Source organism: Lolium rigidum, chromosome 4 (assembly GCF_022539505.1).
Source record: "Lolium rigidum isolate FL_2022 chromosome 4, APGP_CSIRO_Lrig_0.1, whole genome shotgun sequence".
Classification (NCBI taxonomy): Eukaryota; Viridiplantae; Streptophyta; class Magnoliopsida; order Poales; family Poaceae; genus Lolium; species Lolium rigidum.
The window spans coordinates 100151832-100171161 of record NC_061511.1 but is presented as its reverse complement, the minus strand read 5'-3'; the positions used below and the strand labels follow the sequence as shown (position 1 = coordinate 100171161).

Genomic DNA, 19330 nt, shown 5'->3' with positions numbered 1-19330 from the left:
CCTCGTCTTCGCGCCCTACGGCGAGCACTGGCGGCAGATGCACAAGGTGTGCGTGCCTGCGTGGTCGAGGTGCACACCTGTTTTAAAATTATTTTTTAAAAGAATTACGAGAGAGAACTTTCTGAACACTTACTCAGTGCACACCTGTATCTAGGCTGTTGATAGTGTACCAAGGTCCACGGTAGGTCTTTTTTCCTTCTCAAACAATTTCTGTTTTTTTAATCTCACTATATAATCTTTGAACTTCAAACTTTGCAGATCACTGAAATATAACAATTAGAATGTGGGAAAACAGTTCGGATTTTTTGAGCAATTCAAAATAATTATTTAAAATTCAAAATAAATTTCTTGAAATATATTGCGAACTAATTTTTCCCACATTCTAGTTGTTATTTGTCAGTAACTTGCGAAGTTTTCATCCATATGTTATATAGTTTGAGAGATATGAAAAAGAAAAAATTGAAATAGAATTGTGGTTGTGCAATGTCATGGTGCTTGCTTGCAACTTTTCCAAGAATTATGGCTTTATTTCACTGAAGCGAGTTAATCTTTTTGAAGAAAGGTACTTATGGCTTCATTGCAATGGTAACATTTTCAAATTTACAACCAGACACTGGGAAAGGATACGCAGGTGGGCGTGTTCACAAATACGCAGACGGCCGCTGCTATGGTGGTTGCAGGAAACTCTAAGGATCGTTTTGTATTTCTCAATCTTTTAGGATTTTATCTGCAAATTCAGGATAATCATTTTATCCCGGTTTGTCTTTTAGTTTCCACATATGTTGCTTCATGTAACTTGGTTTTCGATTAATGAAATATGTGGTTGCTCTCAAAAAAAAAAAGACTCGCGCGACAAGTTCTTTTGGCGATCTCGATCATTGCCCAGAGACGTAGGTCACCACTAATCCCATACATCAGGCAATTTCTTTCATTGTTTTTGTTGTGAGCGCTCTCTAGTTTCCTCGTGTATAACAACCATAGAAAAATCCCTAAAATATACACCCTCCTAGTTGATGCATCATGGCTTCAATGCTTCTGTCACCACCACTAGATGACGCAGTTGACTGATCCATCACCATGACCAACCCTCCATCGTGAGAGAACTTGAAGCCCTAGAACCTCTGCTCTCCTTCCCAAGGCCAAGCAGCCCGAACTTGGAGTGCAGCGACGAAATAGCGGGGAGATCGGAGAATATAGGCTCAACGTTAGCGTTGCCGCGAGAGACACTATAAAACACTAACGAGTAGAAAAACATAGAAATACATCTAAACCCTAAACTGCTAGATGGTAATCTCACCACATAGGGTGCAAGGTGAATATATCGAGCCTTACGCGGGCAAACAAACGAAGTGTTCTGCAACGCAAGCCAAAAACTCAAATTGTGGGCAAGCAACAATGTGGGTATAAATGGTGCCCTCATGCAGCCAAGAGCTCCCATGGGAATTGAAGCGAAATGCAAAAAAAACATGACCAAGCCGCATCTCCACTTAACCTGTTCCAGATGGGCCAAAACTGGAAAACAGAAGAAAACCCATACAAGCAACCAAACACGCAATAACTTAAAAATGTCAGGAGTGAAGTAACGATGGATCATACCAGCACATGATCTTTACCAGTGGTCCACAATCAGATGGATATTGTACAAATACTCCAGTGTGCGATAGCAATAAATTTAGGTAGGCTATGTACGAAAATGAGCAGTGAAATGGAATCTCTACAAAAATTTCTTGTATGCAAATCTAAATTTATGTTCCTTCTACAGTACAAGAACTCTGATCCCACTAATGAGATTTATTTTTCCGGTACATCTTTTGATTTTGCCCATAGGAAAGTGTAGAGGCCAACAATTACCGTCACTGTGCCGAGCAGGCTGCACATTCAGAAAAAAACAGTCTATCAATTTTTTGTTCAACAATTTGAGGCAAAGACGGAAATCAGAAAGATGGCACCGTGAAAAGAGGCCAAAGAGACAGACCTTCCTACTGTAATATCGTCACCTATGAAGATGGAGGCCAACACAATCGTGAATACCACAGATAATGGGTTGAACATCGGAGGATATGATGGGCCTCGCCTAGCCACTACCCATGAGTTAAGACAGTATCTCGCTGCCGTTGCAAGTGCCCCCTACACCAATGAATTTCATGTCAATATCCGAGCGAATAATTTTCCACCTAGGGTTTTCAAGTACCAAAGGATTAATTTAATCATTAAATGACCAACTCCAAAGATTATTGTGAGGTTTTTGCCCTCAATATATCTATGGCTTCAGTTTGGCTTTTTATGAGTGTTTGCAAGATATACTTGACTCACCGAGTACAAGATTGTGACAAGGTTAAGATCCCATCCTAGCTTCCATGCATTCTTGTCCCTTCTTAATATTATTCCAATTATTGTTGTCTGAAATCCTCCAAACAAGCATGTCGCCATGGAGGACCAATACTTGTATGGATACACCTTGAGAACCCTTGACTGCAACAACATGTCATAGTTATTTCGTGCTCTGAATTGTACTACATAAATAATAGAATAATGCGCTTAAAAGAAATTCAGGGATACCAGCAATATGTCACTGCATGATCATTGATCAGTCACCTGAATCAGGTACCAGCAAGCAAATGTGAAGCTGCCGCCTAGCAATAATATTGTCCCTCTTAGCTGATTGCTTGCAACCTCAGCCGTCTGCTGTTCCTTGTGGTGGTGCTCCAGGATGGGATTCCAGAGATGCAGCGTCTTGCCCTTGTAAAGGCTGATGAGCATCGTGCCTCCAACAGAGAGCAGAACGCCTACAATCTTTAGTGATCCAGCTATGCTCAAGATTCTGAACGTCTCCAATCTGTAATATGTTCAGGCATAAGTATATGTTGTGAAATATGGCAGAATATGGTTAATTAGCAGTTAGAATTTTTTGTAACCCACCTAGAATTGGTTTTTTTGCTTTCTCTTGGATTATCGATTAGTTGATTTTCGAAAATGGGTTATCGATTAGTTGATATTGGGCATGGTAAATTAAACCTGAAGTTTATCCTGAATACGCGCATGCTGAGAGAAATTGGGTACATACCTGAAGATGAGCGAGAGGGCGAAGCTGAAAAGAGGAATCATGTTCAGGAAAATGACGGCATAAGATGACGTTGTATCACGCAGGCCGTAGAAGTATAGGCTCATTGGCACCACGTACCTGCATATATACCATTGTTTTTTCAGATTATTTATTATGCCCTACTATTTTATTCACCCAATTAGCCCTCCAATTAGCTTGGAAGTAACTACTTTATCTTCAATTAAAGCTGATATTCAGCATGAAGCACTACAAAAATATAGTTGACCTGAAGAACAACTCTACATTGTGGCGGATATGACTTACCGGTAGTTCATTTGCTCGCGAAGCATCGAGAAGAAGTTTGCGCAATACATGTTTTGTGTGAGAATTTTAACCTGCTTTAAGAATAACGCGCCAAGAGTACCAGAGGCATAATAGGATCCCTTATGGTTGTTATAATGACTTGAAAGAGTAACAACGTTGTTACAATATAAAGAAAACCACAATTCATGACAAGTACTTGCATGAAACCTGTGTTAGTTCAACCCGCAGACCTGTATCATGCCGTCCCGACTGCATTGGTTCTTAGAGCATCTCCACTCGTCTCCTCGAAGAGGCCCTCCAGCGACGCTTTTCTCATCCGGACGGTGAAATTCGGCTCAGTCGCGCCCCCGATTCCTCGTTTTCCTCCGGATTTGGGCCTAAATTCATCCAGCGAGCCCACGCCATCCCCGGTCCCCCGAGGCGCGCTCGGGGACTCCGGACGAAGCGAAAGCGCGCGAAACGCCGAGAAAACTCTCCCGCGCTTTCGCTTCGGCTTCGCCGCAGAGGCGGACCCGGCCGGTCAGCGGCAGACGCATCGTCTTCCGCGCGCAGTAAAGGCTGCCGCCGGTCAGCTCGCCGCGGACGCGTAGCATCCACGCGGCATTAAATCGCCGGCTCCAGCCCCCGCCAAAATACCCCGCTCGCCGCTCGCCGCGAAGCGTCGCACCACTCTTCCTCTTCCTCTTCCTCTTCCTCTTCCTCTTCCTCTTCCCTCGACCTCTTCCCTCGGCGAGATCCATGGCCTACAACGACGAAGACAGCGCGGCCAACAATGGCTTCCCCGCCGGTCGCTCCACGCGTGGGAGGGGCACCTCCTCCACCAGGCGGGGTACCCCTGCCCGCCGGACACGAGGCCTCCCGGCGGCGGGTGGCGGCTAAGTGCGGGCGGCGTGCCAATCCCGCCGCTGCCCCAGGGACGCGCCCTCGAAGCCGCCATCGAGGAGGTCCGACTAACATTGTCGGACCTCGACCGCGCCGAGCCACGCTACCACCCCGACAACCTGACGGCGTGGAACCCCTACTTCCTTCGCCGGTGGGAGCAGGAGCTCGCCTCCTACGACGGCCCGCCGCCTCCGCCTCTGCGCAACAACACCGCCGGACGCAAGCGGTGGTGGAGCGTGACGGGCCGGACGCTCGAGGCCGTCCTCGAGCACATCGAGGGCGGCAACTTCCCTCGCTGACGATGCCCCCGCTGTCGAGGGCATCGGCCAGCCGCCGCCGGGGAAGCAGCTGGCAGCCACGGCGCATGGCTGCCAGTTCCTCGTCGTCAGGTTCAGCCTCGAGGTCGACGCCGATCTCCAGGTCGGCGCCATCATGGGCGCCGGGGAAGACGGAGCCGCCTTCCCCGCCGAGCAACCGCGCGCGCGGCGGCGGCGGGATCGTCATCCGCGAGCCGTCGACGGCACGAGGACGCCTCCACCCCAAGCGCGAACCGGACACCTCCGGCGAGCGCAAGCGCAAGCCGGCGAAGGTGAAGGTGGAGGAGGCCGCCGACGCCGAGGACGTCGCGATCCTCGAGGCGTTCATGGTGAGGTCCCTCCAGGACCTCGTCCCCGCCGAGAACGCCATGCCCCTCGACCAGGCCTGCGCCTGGGAGCAGTGGGAGAAGGAGGAGGCGGAGCGGCAGGCTCGACTCCTCGAGGACGTCGCGCGCTACGGCCGGCCTGCGACTCCTCCGTCAGGCGTCGCCGTGCCCGTCATCGACCTCGAGGAGTCCGAGGACGAATGGTACAAGCCGTCGCCGTCCCCGCCGCGCGACGGTGGCCGGTGGGGAGACCCCGGCCAGGGCACGAGCAGCCAGGCGCCACCTTCCGATGATGGTGGCGACAGCGACGGTGACGAGGACTACACGGTGTCCTACCGCCATTTCGGCATGTAGAGCGCCGTGTTTTATTTAGTTTTATTTGTATCCCCCGGCCGAATTCGAAATATATTCGAATTCGGCCTCTATGTATGAACTTCACCCTATATATAGTAAATATCATTAAATTTATTCTAAATTCAATCGTTTTAAGTCGTATTTTGTCAAGGTTCCGTTTTTCAAATTTGCATCATCGTCTTCGCCTGAGATCGCGGCTGGGAAACTAATCCTCCCCACGCCAAATTTACGTCCAATCCAGACGTAAATTTCGTTGGATTTGGGCGTGGGGAGGACAACCGAGTGGAGATGCTCTTAGAACGCTATCCTAGGTAGTTGCGTATTTTTTTAAAATAATTGCACAAGAAAATATCTATTGGTATCGGTGTAACGGCTTGTGGGTCTGGCGGCGGTAGCTGGCGAATGTTTGGGCCAGTCATCGCTCGGCTCATGCTTGGTCGAGGCTCTGATTGTAGCGATGCAGCGGTGGTTTGGGTTGACATTGTCCGGGTTGGCGTGGCGTAAATCGTTCAGGACTTCAGGTGTGTATAGGTATAACCGGTAGAGCCTTTGAAGAGACGATGACGAACTTACCCGATGAATCCATTGAAGAAGATCCATCCCATGGCGCACCAACCCATCTCCCTCCATTTCCCCCTATACACAACGAAATCATAACAAGTGCATTTGAGACAATTTCAATGCTGACGCTTTGAGCAGCTAAATTTCACTTTAATCGTCAGGGATATGCATGCCAAACATCCTGTTCATATATAATTCGACCGGCTACTAAATTTTTTGGGGAGGAGATATTCCATCAATCAATAGCATTTTTATATGCAAGCTAACACGCACGCGATCGAAGAGGTTACCTCTCGAAGAGGAGCGCCAAGGGGAGGATGAATGCGGCGCCGAAGAGGCTGCGGTAGGCGAGGAGCGCGAAGATGAACATGCCATCGCCGATGGACACCTTGGACAGTAAAATCATTCCCGTATTGAACAGCTGCACCAGCACCATTGACGCCGGCGTCCTCCACCCCGACTTCGTCACAGGCTGCTTGTCGGCGTCGATGTCCATCGGGGGACAGTGCCTAGCTAGCTGTACCTTGTTAGTCAGAGGAGTGTGTGCACTTGGAAGTAGAGAGATCAGATAGTCGGCACAGTTGAAGCGGATCCGCGCCTGGTAATCGTGTAACTCGATGATCTCTCTCGGTTGATGGATGGTGCACGGGTGTTTCCCTGATAAACGCATCGTGACTGTTTCAACAACCCCACGGCATGCATGGCTCATCTTCCTGGTTTACCAGCGGTTTAGATTTCTCGTATGGGCCGAAAGGTCGCGCCAACGGGTTTCAGTTTCGTGTCTTTTTGCTCGAACTATGGACGATCTTCTTTCCTTCGACACGTTTTTTTCTGGTGGTTGATTGATCGATTATCCCGGTGCGGTGCTCTTTGCTCCAGTCCATCAAATAGGACACGGGAGAAAACTTTTATTTGAGAGCAGATTGGAGTAGGGATTCCATTCCGCAATTCCTCCTTGCATCTATCTCAGAAAAATACAACACATCTATCATAAGCAAATTCTCGTTCTAAAAAAAATCATAAACAAATTGGACATGCGATATACAAATAACAGATATACAACACATCTGTATCTAAATTGCATATGAACTTCGTGGAGAAAATACCTAATCAAGCAAGTGGTCACGCTAAAACGCTCCCCAAAATCTTATTGCTGGTGCAGGATCGCAATATATAAGCGCGGCTCCGGAGGCTGGCTCTCTCGTACACATATGGTTGTTAGGAAATATCTAACTCTATGAGCTATAGTGCCATTCTTAAGTTTGTTAAGATTGTTTGGTTGCAATTTTTTATAAGAACGCGCTATTTCTAAAGTGAATACATCTTCGCTCCTGTCGTTTATCTCATTTAAATCTAGTTTGATTCACCATACCCTTCAAGTAACCATCCATAACATATCCAAGTGTCATAGCTAAATGTACTTTTTTGGATAGTGCATTACCATTTCAAGTGTATGCCAATTGCCATCTCTAGATTGGAAACCAATCGACTCAGTTTGCTCACAGCAAACATAATGCCAGGCCACGTGGCACTAATGAAATATGTGGGTGAGCCAATAATTTAAGAGTATCTTCATTGATCTCTAGCTATCATTGGGTCCTTTCGAATTGATGAAGCAACTCAAAAGTGTTTCCACATAATGACACATCTCTCAAAAAAATAATGTTCAAGATAACATTAACTACCCCATGATCTTTCATTTCCAAACTTTGAACAAGAAATTATAGGCCTCTTCAATGACCCTGAGGTTGGTCGCAAATATCAGTTTGTGATCAACATGCAAATGTAGCCTTAGGATACATAAAAGAAAATTGACTATAAGACTCAGGAGGCTTTGGGGTACCACTAATACAGAATAGCCTACCGCTCACATGTGAAATTTAACTACTAGTCTCGCCAATGGTAAGATCCTACTAGTCGCATGCGGACCCGGCACACGACTAGTAGGCAAGATACTTGTCGCGTGCCATCCTGGCATGCTACCACTAAAGTAGTAGCAGCGTTTGGTCCTGCACGCTACCAGTGTGTGTAACATTGGTCGCGTGTGCATCTGCACGCTACACAAGTGCGTAGACTACTGGCCGTGTGTGTCGTATCAGCCGGCTAGCACTACCTAGGTGCGCTAATTCTAGTTTTATTGCGCCACCGTATGCGTGGCAATTTAGAGAGGAATATACATGAACAAATAAGTTCATCACATTAATTAGAGTCTCAATAGAGTACCGAAATAGTACATCAAGGTCATCATAATAATGCATAAGTCTTAATGTAGTATACATGCATAGATCATGATCTACACTAGAATCACATACAACAAAAACGCAATCACGAACAGCATCATGGAGACTACGATGGTCTTCTTCTGGTTCTTCTTCCCCTCTCCCCCCTTCTTCCTCTCTCCCCCCTTCTTCTCTCATTCCCTAACAGGTGGTTCATCTAACTAGCTTCCGCCTCCGCTTTGATCTTGTGCCCTTTGTAGTTGTTGCCCTTGAACTTGTTCACTTGCTTCAGACAGTCATCCCACTGTAGACTCCTGGAACCCTACCTTGGTACACGACATACCACTTCTTCAGCATCGCTATACCCAAGAGAGATGTGTCATATGCCAAGCCATAGATAAGATGCAACATAATATCCGTGTTTAGATCAGTGAGGCAAGAGAAGAATTTATCGTCAGTTACCTCCACGGTATCCAAAATACCACGAAGGGGCTAGGAGTTAACCTTAGTTGACTGGCAATGACAAAGGCTTGCGAAACAAAGTAGCGCATTTTATGATGCTAAAAATTAGTCAAATTTATCGACCTAGAAATTAATTGATCGATCTACAAGGTAGCCAAAGTTCGTTAGAATCTATGTGAGATTGTATAACTACTAAACCAACCCCATTCATTATTGTAGGAACTTTGGTGGATCCAATAACATACAGACCCTTGAGACAATATCTCTCTACCATTATGGTTTTGTGTGTTAGATGACAACATTAGTGATGGTTTAATGTGTGGTAAGTGGTGTAGGATGTTTAGGCTCATAAGCATGAAACTATATATATTCAATCAATATATGCTGAAAAAGGAAGTGGCTGCAAAATCTCTAGGCCGGATTATTGGCAAATATTCGGGCCCCAGAAAATGGACTTACAGGATTTCGGCTCAGTATACCCCCCAGGATTATTGGCCGGATTATTCGAAGGCTGGACAATCTGGGGGCGGATTATTGGCAAATATCTGGCCCCTCAAAAATCAGCGAAGGACTTAAGGGGTGTGCTCCCAGTACACTCCTCAGATTATCTGACAGGGGCTGGATTATTCAGTGCCAGATAATCCGGGCCCTACTAAGGCCAGATAATCCGGCCCCCAAATTTCAGCAACGGGCAGATCTTGAGGAGGGCTATAAATAGCCTTCTTCCCCAATGGCAAAGGTTGCTCGTCCACCTCAAGAAGAACCCTAACAGCTGAGCCACCAAAATCTCTTCATCTCCTCCGTTAACTACCCAAAGCTCTTGATCTTTGGATAATCGAAGGAGAAGACCCCGATCTACATCCTCACCGAAGCGATTTGTCTTTCCCCCTATTCATTTGAGGGCCCTTTGGCTAGTGTTTTCCTTTGGAAACTCTAGTTGTTGTTTAGTATATTGATAACTTGTTGTTGTGTTGTAACAACCTTGGGAGCCTCCAATTCGGTTGTGGATGTGTGTCCCAAGAACCTTGCAAAGGCCCAGTTTCCGCCTCGAGGAAATCCCTTAGTGGACACGTGAGCTAGACCTTGGCGTTACTCACCGGAGAATAGGGTGATGCCTTTGTGGCATTGGTTATGCCTTCGTGGCAACCACACCCCTCCAATGTAGATGTACTTCCCCTCAAAAGGAAGGAACTACGAGAATCATCCCTTGTGTCCCCGCGTGCTCCACTCTCGGTCTCTATCCTTTATTGCATTATTGTATCTTGCTTAGTGGTAGCTTGCTTAGTTGTGTAGCTTGACCTCTAGGTAAATTCACATGGTTGCATATCTAGAGAATTTACCTTTGTGTCAAGCCTAAATTGAAAAAGAACTAAAAGTTTGGTAGCACCTATTCACCCCCCTCCCCCTCTAGGTGCGGGATATGATCCTTTGAACCCTCCAACAAAAATGTTCGCAATAATGAAGCAACATTATTAAGCATGCATTATTCGTAATACAAAAGCATCACAAGTTTAGGAATAAAGTTTACACCACAAGTTCATAGTCTGGGAATGGATCACATGCCCCCCTTGTAACTAGAATTGAAAGAAGGTTACATGCTTGTTCTGAGTTTCTAACATCTGGAGGAAAGCTACAAATGCTTAACTATGTCCTTTCATCTCTGCCAACGTTCTTCATGAGCACGTTGAGAATTTATAAAGGGTTAATTGATTAGTTGGATAAGTACAAAAGACACTGTTTATGACGTGGAGAGGATCTCTCTAAGCATAGCTTACCCCGAGCTGCTTGGACTATGGTACGTAAGCCTAAAGACAGTGGCAAGATAAATGGCAGCAAGAAAGCTGCAACATCATGAGCCAACTCGAATAGATTATATGCTTGAAGCTTGACATCCATATGGTGATCATGGATATGTGAAGATGCACCGAAGAAGAAGCTCTCCCATGGTGGATTATGGGGGAGCAATCCACAAGACTTCGTCAAGCAAGCACAATCAAGAAAGGCGTTCCATCTTGCTGCAGTCAAGATCTTCATCATTGAGCTCAAGCGGAACGCGCAAGGTTAATGTTTGCTCTTGATAGGATTTATTTCTGAACGGTCTCATGATGTAGTTGGAGACCGGTTTGTATTTTAGTTGCCGTACTATTAGGAGGGCTCTCGAGTGAGTAACTCGATCGTATCCTTTGGAGAGCTCAAACCTTTCTATCCTTGCATGATCTTTTTTGGGTTTTATTTTGATCTTATCCATGTGATGTTTTAGAGCTTGTGATTATTCTCATGACAAGCTCTAGTTCATCGAGAATGGTTTTTGCATGGGCAACTTGTTGCATTTTCGAGGTTGGAGGTTTTACCGGTATGTCTTTTTTAGATAGGTCAAACCTTTCATCATTTGTTTCTATACTCCCTTGCTGGACTATGATGGTTCCCTGCATGATATTTTAGATATTGTTACTAGCTTCGAAACGAGCCCAAGATCATCATAATCGGAATCCGGATGCTCAAGTTATGCTCTTTCTCGATTTGTTGTCTCTGCCGGTTTTCAGGGGGGCGGATTATCCGGCCCAAGTGAGGGGCGGATAATCCGGCCCTCGAAAAACTGATAAGGACTTTTGGGCATGAGCCCCTGTATTGGACCCAGATTTTTGGCCGGATATTTCATCCCGGGGGCCGGATAATCCGGCCTGGTCACCCCCAACGGCCATATTTCATGAGGGGTTATAAATAGCCTTCTTCTTCCCCAAAATCTGGTTGCTTTTCTCACTCTCTCTCTCTCCTCCATTGTTGACCTTGATAAGCTTTCTCTATCTCTCAATCTCTCCATTATTCTTGCCCCCATTTGAGAGAAAAGAGAGAGGAGATCTAGATCTACGTCTTTGACCAATCAAATCCCTCTCTTTGTGAGGAAAATCCACTAGATCTAGATCTTGAAGAAATTTGGTGTTCCTCCTCTTATTTGTTCTTCCTCTCTTATTCCCCCAATAGATTTTGTAGCTTTGTTGGAATTTAATAGAGAAGGACTTCAGCATCTTTGTGGTGTTCTTGCCATTGCATTTGGTGCATCGGTTTGAGTTCTGCACGGTGATTCGTGGAAGTGAAAGCAAGAAAGTTGTTACTCTTGGGTTCTTGGAACCCTAGATGGATTTGAGGCCTTTGTGGCGATTTCTTGGGAGCATCCAATTAAGTTGTGGATGCTGCCCCAAGCTTTGTGTAAGGCCTGGTTTCCGCCTCGAATGAAATCCCTTAGTGGAACCGTGACATAGGCCTTTGTGGCGAGGGTCACCGGAGAATAAGGTGAGGCGCCTTTGTGGCGCTCGGTGTGTGGTGTGACTACCGCTTCTTGGGGTGAGACCTTTGTGGCGTTGGTGTGCATCGAGCAACCACACCTCAAGGTGAGGCCATTTGTGGTGTTTGGGAGCACTAAGCCACCGCACCTCTCCAACGGAGATTAGCACTCGCAAGAGTGTGAACTTCGGGATAAATCATTGTCTCCCGCGTGTATCGGTTATCTCTATACCCGAGATTTTTACTATGCACTTTACTTATTGATAGTCATCGTGCTTGAAGTTATATATCTTACTATCACATAGTTGCTTGTATTGCTTACCATAAGTTGTTGGTGCACATAGGTGAACTATAGTATATAGGCTTTGGGATTGACAAAGTAAACGCTAGTTTTATTCCTCATTTGTTAAGCCCATCTCGTAAAAGTTTTAAACCGCCTATTTACCCCCCCTTGATACGTCTCCAACGTATCGATAATTTCTTGTGTTCCATGCCACATTATTGATGTTATCTACATGTTTTATGCACACTTTATGTCATATTCGTGCATTTTCTGGAACTAACCTATTAACAAGATGCCGAAGTGCCGCTCTCGTTTTCTGCTGTTTTTGGTTTCAGAAATCCTAGTAACGAATTATTCTCGGAATCGGACGAAATCAACGCCCATGTTCCTATTTTACCCGGAAGCATCCAGAACACACGAGAACCGCCAGAGAAGGGAGGCAGGGCCACCAAACCCTACCCCGGCGCGGCCAAAGGGGGGGGGCGCGCCCCCCTAGGGTGTGGGCCCCCCTTCGACCTTCCTGCGCCGCCTCTCCACCTATAAAAAGCCCCTGGATCAGAAAACCCGATACCGATTGACGAAACCCACGAAAACCTTCCAGAGCCGCCGCCATCGCGAAGCCAAGATCCGGGGACAGGATCTCTCGTTCCGGCACCTCGCCGGAGCGGGGAAGTGCCCCGGAAGGCTTCTCCATCGACACCGCTGCCATCTCCACCGCCATCTTCATCACCGCTGTTGCTCCCATGAGGAGGGAGTAGTTCTCCATCGAGGCTCGGGGCCGTACCGGTAGCTATGTGGTTCATCTCTCTCCTATGTACTTCAATACAATAATCTCATGAGCTGCCTTACATGATTGAGATTCATATGATGATGCTTGTAATCTAGATGTCATTATGCTAGTCAAGTGAGTTTTACCTATGTGATCTCCGGAGACTCCTAGTCCCACGTGTGTAAAGGTGACGGTGTGTGCACCGTGTGGGTCTCTTAGGCCATATTTCACAGAATACTTACTCATTGAATGGCATAGTGAGGTGCTTATTTATATCTCTTTATGATTGCAGCATGTTGTATCACAATTTATCTATGTGCTACTCTAGTGATTTGTTATTAAAGTAGTTTTATTCCTCCTGCATGTGTGCAAAGGTGACAATGCGTGCACCGTGTTAGTACTTGGTTTATGCTATGATCATGATCTCTTGTAGATTATGGAGTTAACTATTGCTATGATAATATTGATGTGATCTATTCCTCCTACATATGCATGAAGGTGACAGTGTGCATGCTATGCTAGTACTTGGTTTAGTCTCGTTGATCTATCTTACACTAAAGGTTACTTAAACATGAGCATTATTGTGGAGCTTGTTAACTCCGGCATTGAGGGTTCGTGTAATCCTACGCAATGTGTTCATCATCCAACAAAAGTGTAGAGTATGCATTTATCTATTCTGTTATGTGATCAATGTTGAGAGTGTCCACTAGTGAAAGTGTAATCCCTAGGCCTTGTTCCTAAATACTGCTGAGTTATTACTGCTTGTTTACTACTGGCTGCGTTACTACTCGCCGCGTTACTACTCGCTTGTTTATCGTCCCGGGCGAGCACTTTTCTCGCCGTTGCTACTACTTATTCATACCACCTGTATTTCACTATCTCTTCGCCGAACTAGTGCACCTATTAGGTGTGTTGGGGACACAAGAGACTTCTTGCTTTGTGGTTGCGGGGTTGCATGAGAGGGATATCTTTGACCTCTTCCTCCCTGAGTTCGATAAACCTTGGGTATCCACTTAAGGGAAACTTGTCGTTGTTCTACAAACCTCTCGCTCTTGGAGGCCCAACATCGTCTACAAGAATAGAAGCTCCCGTAGACATCAAGCACTTTTCTGGCGCCGTTGCCGGGGAGGAAAGGTAAAGGCTCTCATACTACGGTCCCAGGTAAAGTATTTTTCCGGCGCCGTCGTGTGTGTGCTCGAAGCTATTTCCTTTAGATCCTGCAATTGCATCTTTTTGTTTCTTGTTTACACTAGTTTGGCATAATGTACAAGAGTGAGCTTCTTATTCTATTTCCTGATTTAAAACATGGATTGTTTGATGCGAAAATTAAAAAACCTATGAAATCTTGTTTGCATGCTGGTAGTAATATTAGTATGAACGCTTTGAACACCATTGTTGACAATGATATAGAAAGTTCTAAGCTTGGGGAAGCTGGTTTTCATGATATTTTTAGTCCCCCAAGCATTGAGGAGAAAATTTTCTTTGATGATACTTTGCCTCCTATTTCTGATGATTATAATGATAGTGGTCTTTTGATGCCACTTACTGCTGAGAGTAAATTTTGTTATGATTATACTATGCCTCCTACACTTGATGAGAATAATAATGATAGCTACTTTGTTGAATTTGCTCCCACTACAACTAATAAAACTGATTATGCTTATGTTGGGAGTAGTAATAATTTTGTGCATGAGACTCATGATAAGAATGTTTCATTTGATAGTTATATTGTTGAGTTTGCTCATGATGCTACTGAAAGTTAATATGAGAGAGGAAAATATGGTTGTAGAAATTTTCATGTTACTAAAATGCCTCTCTATGTGCTGAAATTTTTGAAGCTATACTTGTTTTATCTTCCTATGCTTGTTACTTTGCTCCTCATGAACTTGTTTATTTACGAGATTCCTATGCATAGGAAGCATGTTAGACTTAAATGTGTTTTGAATTTGCCTCTTGATGCTCTCTTTTGCTTCACATACTATCTTTTGCGAGTGCATCATTAAAACTGCTGAGCCCATCTTAATGGCTAAAAAGAAAGAACTTCTTGGGAGATAACCCATGTGTTATTTTGCTACAGTACTTTGTTTTATATTTGTGTCTTGGAAGTTGTTTACTACTGTAGCAACCTCTCCTTATCTTAGTTTTGTGCTTTGTTGTGCCAAGTAAAGTCTTTGATAGTAAAGTAAGTACTAGATTTGGATTACTGCGCAGAAACAGATTTCTTTGCTGTCACGAATCTGGGTCTAATTCTCTGTAGGTAACTTAGAAAATTATGCCAATTTACGTGAGTGATCCTCAGATATGTACGCAACTTTCATTCAATTTGAGCATTTTCGTTTGAGCAAGTCTGGTGGCCTAATAAAATCCATCTTTACGGACTGTTCTGTTTTGACAGATTCTGTCTTTTATTTCGCATTGCCTCTTTTGCTATGTTGGATGAATTTCTTTGATCCATTAATGTCCAGTAGCTTTATGCAATGTCCAGAAGTGTTAAGAATGATTGTGTCACCTCTGAACATGTGAATTTTTATTATGCACTAACCCTCTAATGAGTTGTTTCGAGTTTGGTGTGGAGGAAGTTTTCAAGGGTCAAGAGAGGAGGATGATATACTATGATCAAGGAGAGTGAAAGCTCTAAGCTTGGGGATGCACCGGTGGTTCACCCCTGCATATTATAAGAAGACTCAAGCGTCTAAGCTTGGGGATGCCCAAGGCATCCCCTTCTTCATCGACAAATTATCAGGTTCCTTCTCTTGAAACTATATTTTTATTCGGTCACATCTTATGTGCTTTACTTGGAGCGTCTGTGTGCTTTTGTTTTTGTTTGAATAAATTGGATTACATCATGCTTGTGTGGGAGAGAGACACGCTCCGCTGGTTCGAAACACATGTGTTCTTAGCTCATAATATTCATGGCGAAGTTTCCTCTTCGTTAAATTGTTATATGGTTGGAATTGGAAAATGATACATGTAGTAATTGCTATAAATGTTTTGGGTAATGTTATACTTGGCAATTGTTGTGCTCATGTTTAAGCTCTTGCATCATATACTTTGCACCCATTAGTGAAGAAATACATAGAGCATGCTAAAATTTGGTTTGCATAATTGGTCTCTCTAAGGTCTAGATAATTTCTAGTAAGGTGTTTGAACAACAAGGAAGACGATGTATAGTCTTATAATACTTGTAATATGTCTTTTATGTGAGTTTTGTTGTACTAGTTCATCCTTGTGTTTGCCTCAAATAACCTTGCTAGCCTAAACCTTGTATCGAGAGGGAATACTTCTCATGCATCCAAAATACTTGAGCCAACCACTATGCCATTTGTGTCCACCATACCTACCTATACTACATGGTATTTTCCCGCCATTCCAAAGTAAATTGCTTGAGTGCTACCTTTAAAATTCCATCATTCACCTTTGCAATATATAGCTCATGGTACAAATAGCTTAAAAACTATTGTGGTATTGAATATGTAATTATGCACTTTATCTCTTATTAAGTTGCTTGTTGTGCGATAACCATGTTCATCGGGGAACGCCATCAACTCATTGTTGAATTTCATGTGAGTTGCTATGCATGTTCGTCTTGTCTCGAAGTAAGGGCGATCTACACTCGAGTTGAATGGTTTGAGCATGCATATTGTGAGAGAAGAACATTGGGCCGCTAACTAAAGCCATGATTCATGGTGGAAGTTTCAGTTTTGGACAAACATCCTCAAATCTCTAATGAGAAAAGAATTAATTGTTGTCAAATGCTTAAAGCATTAAAAGAGGAGTCCATTATCTGTTGTCTATGTTGTCCCGGTATGGATGTCTAAGTTGAGAATAATCAAAAGCGAGAAATCCAAATGCGAGCTTTCTCCTTAGACCTTTGTACAGTCGGCATAGAGGTACCCCTTTGTGAAACTTGGTTAAAGCATATGTATTGCGGTGATAATCCAGGTAGTCCAAGCTAATTAGGACAAGGTGCGGGCACTATTAGTACACTATGCATGAGGCTTGCAACTTATAAGATATAATTTACATGATGCATATGCTTTATTACTACCGTTGACAAAATTGTTTCATGTTTTCAAAATCAAAGCTCTAGCACAAATATAGCAATCGATGCTTTTCCTCTATGAGGACCATTCTTTTACTTTCAATGTTGAGTCAGTTCACCTATTTCTATCCACCTCAAGAAGCAAACACTTGTGTGAACTGTGCATTGATTCCTACATACTTGCTTATTGCACTCATTATATTACTCTATGTTGACAATATCCATGAGATATACATGTTACAAGTTGAAAGCAACCGCTGAAACTTAATCTTCTTTTGTGTTGCTTCAATACCTTTACTTTGAATTATTGCTTTATGAGTTAACTCTTATGCAAGACTTATTGATGCTTGTCTTGAAGTGCGATTCATGAAAAGTCTTTGCTTTATGATTCACTTGTTTACTCATGTCATTACCATTGTTTTGATCGCTGCATTCACTACATATGCTTTACAAATAGTATGATCAAGATTATGATGGCATGTCACTCCAGAAATTATCTTTGTTATCGTTTTACCTCGCTCGGGACGAGCGGAACTAAGCTTGGGGATGCCGATACGTCTCCAACGTATCGATAATTTCTTGTGTTCCATGCCACATTATTGATGTTATCTACATGTTTTATGCACACTTTATGTCATATTCGTGCATTTTCCGGAACTAACCTATTAACAAGATGCCGAAGTGCCGGTTCTCGTTTTCTCGCTGTTTTTGGTTTCGAAATCCTAGTAACGAAATATTCTCGGAATCGGACGAAATCAACGCCTGTGTTCCTATTTTACCCGGAAGCATCCAGAACACACGAGAACCGCCAGAGAAGGGAGGCGGGGCCACCAAACCCTACCCCGGCGCGGCCAAGGGGGGGGGCCCCCTAGGGTGTGGGCCCCCTTCGACCTTCCCGCGCCGCCTCTCCGCCTATAAAAAGCCCCTGGATCGGAAAACCCGATACCGATTGACGAAACCCACGAAAACCTTCCGCAGCCGCCGCCATCGCGAAGCCAAGATCCGGGGGACAGGATCTCCGTTCCGGCACCCTGCCGGAGCGGGGAAGTGCCCCCGGAAGGCTTCTCCATCGACACCGCTGCCATCTCCACCGCCATCTTCATCACCGCTGCTGCTCCCATGAGGAGGGAGTAGTTCTCCATCGAGGCTCGGGGCTGTACCGGTAGCTATGTGGTTCATCTCTCTCCTATGTACTTCAATACAATAATCTCATGAGCTGCCTTACATGATTGAGATTCATATGATGATGCTTGTAATCTAGATGTCATTATGCTAGTCAAGTGAGTTTTACCTATGTGATCTCCGGAGACTCCTAGTCCCACGTGTGTAAAGGTGACGAGTGTGTGCACCGTGTGGGTCTCTTAGGCCATATTTCACAGAATACTTACTCATTGAATGGCATAGTGAGGTGCTTATTTATATCTCTTTATGATTGCAGCATGTTGTATCACAATTTATCTATGTGCTACTCTAGTGATTTGTTATTAAAGTAGTTTTATTCCTCCCTGCATGTGTGCAAAGGTGACGATGCGTGCACCGTGTTAGTACTTGGTTTATGCTATGATCATGATCTCTTGTAGATTATGGAGTTAACTATTGCTATGATAATATTGATGTGATCTATTCCTCCTACATATGCATGAAGGTGACAGTGTGCATGCTATGCTAGTACTTGGTTTAGTCTGTTGATCTATCTTACACTAAAGGTTACTTAAACATGAGCATTATTGTGGAGCTTGTTAACTCCGGCATTGAGGGTTCGTGTAATCCTACGCAATGTGTTCATCATCCAACAAAAGTGTAGAGTATGCATTTATCTATTCTGTTATGTGATCAATGTTGAGAGTGTCCACTAGTGAAAGTGTAATCCCTAGGCCTTGTTCCTAAATACTCGCTGAGTTATTACTGCTTGTTTACTACTGCTCAGCGTTACTACCGCTGCGTTACTACCGCTTGTTTACTCGTCCCGGGCGAGCACTTTTCTGCCGTTGCTACTACTTATTCATACCACCTGTATTTCACTATCTCTTCGCCGAACTAGTGCACCTATTAGGTGTGTTGGGGACACAAGAGACTTCTTGCTTTGTGGTTGCAGGGTTGCATGAGAGGGATATCTTTGACCTCTTCCTCCCTGAGTTCGATAAACCTTGGGTATCCACTTAAGGGAAACTTGCTGCTGTTCTACAAACCTCTGCTCTTGGAGGCCCAACACTGTCTACAAGAATAGAAGCTCCCGTAGACATCACCCCTCTAGGCGACATATGTGTCCTTTCAATTGGTATCAGAGCAAGGTATCTCAATCTTAGGCTTCACCGCCTTGAGAGTAAAGATGTCGTTTAGGGGATTAGCGCACAATGACTTGTTTATATTTGATGGCACAAATTATGATCTATGGAAAATTCATGTGCTTAATATTTTGCGGGGTATTTCCCCGGACATGGAGCGAATTCTTGACATGGGTTTTTC

General features: G+C 44.5%; 1 protein-coding gene across 1 annotated transcript; it reads right to left on the bottom strand.

The window, feature by feature from the left end:
* Positions 1–1791: 1791 nt before the first annotated feature.
* Positions 1792–6303, bottom strand: LOC124647389 (WAT1-related protein At5g64700-like). The gene is made up of 7 exons (XM_047187342.1): positions 6098–6303; positions 5820–5882; positions 3065–3181; positions 2596–2836; positions 2314–2472; positions 1976–2127; positions 1792–1870 (listed from the first exon to the last, which is right to left on the bottom strand). The coding sequence occupies exons 1-7, from the start codon at positions 6301–6303 to the stop codon at positions 1792–1794; spliced, it is 1017 nt and encodes a 338-aa protein (XP_047043298.1).
* Between the last annotated feature and the right edge of the window lie 13027 nt (positions 6304–19330).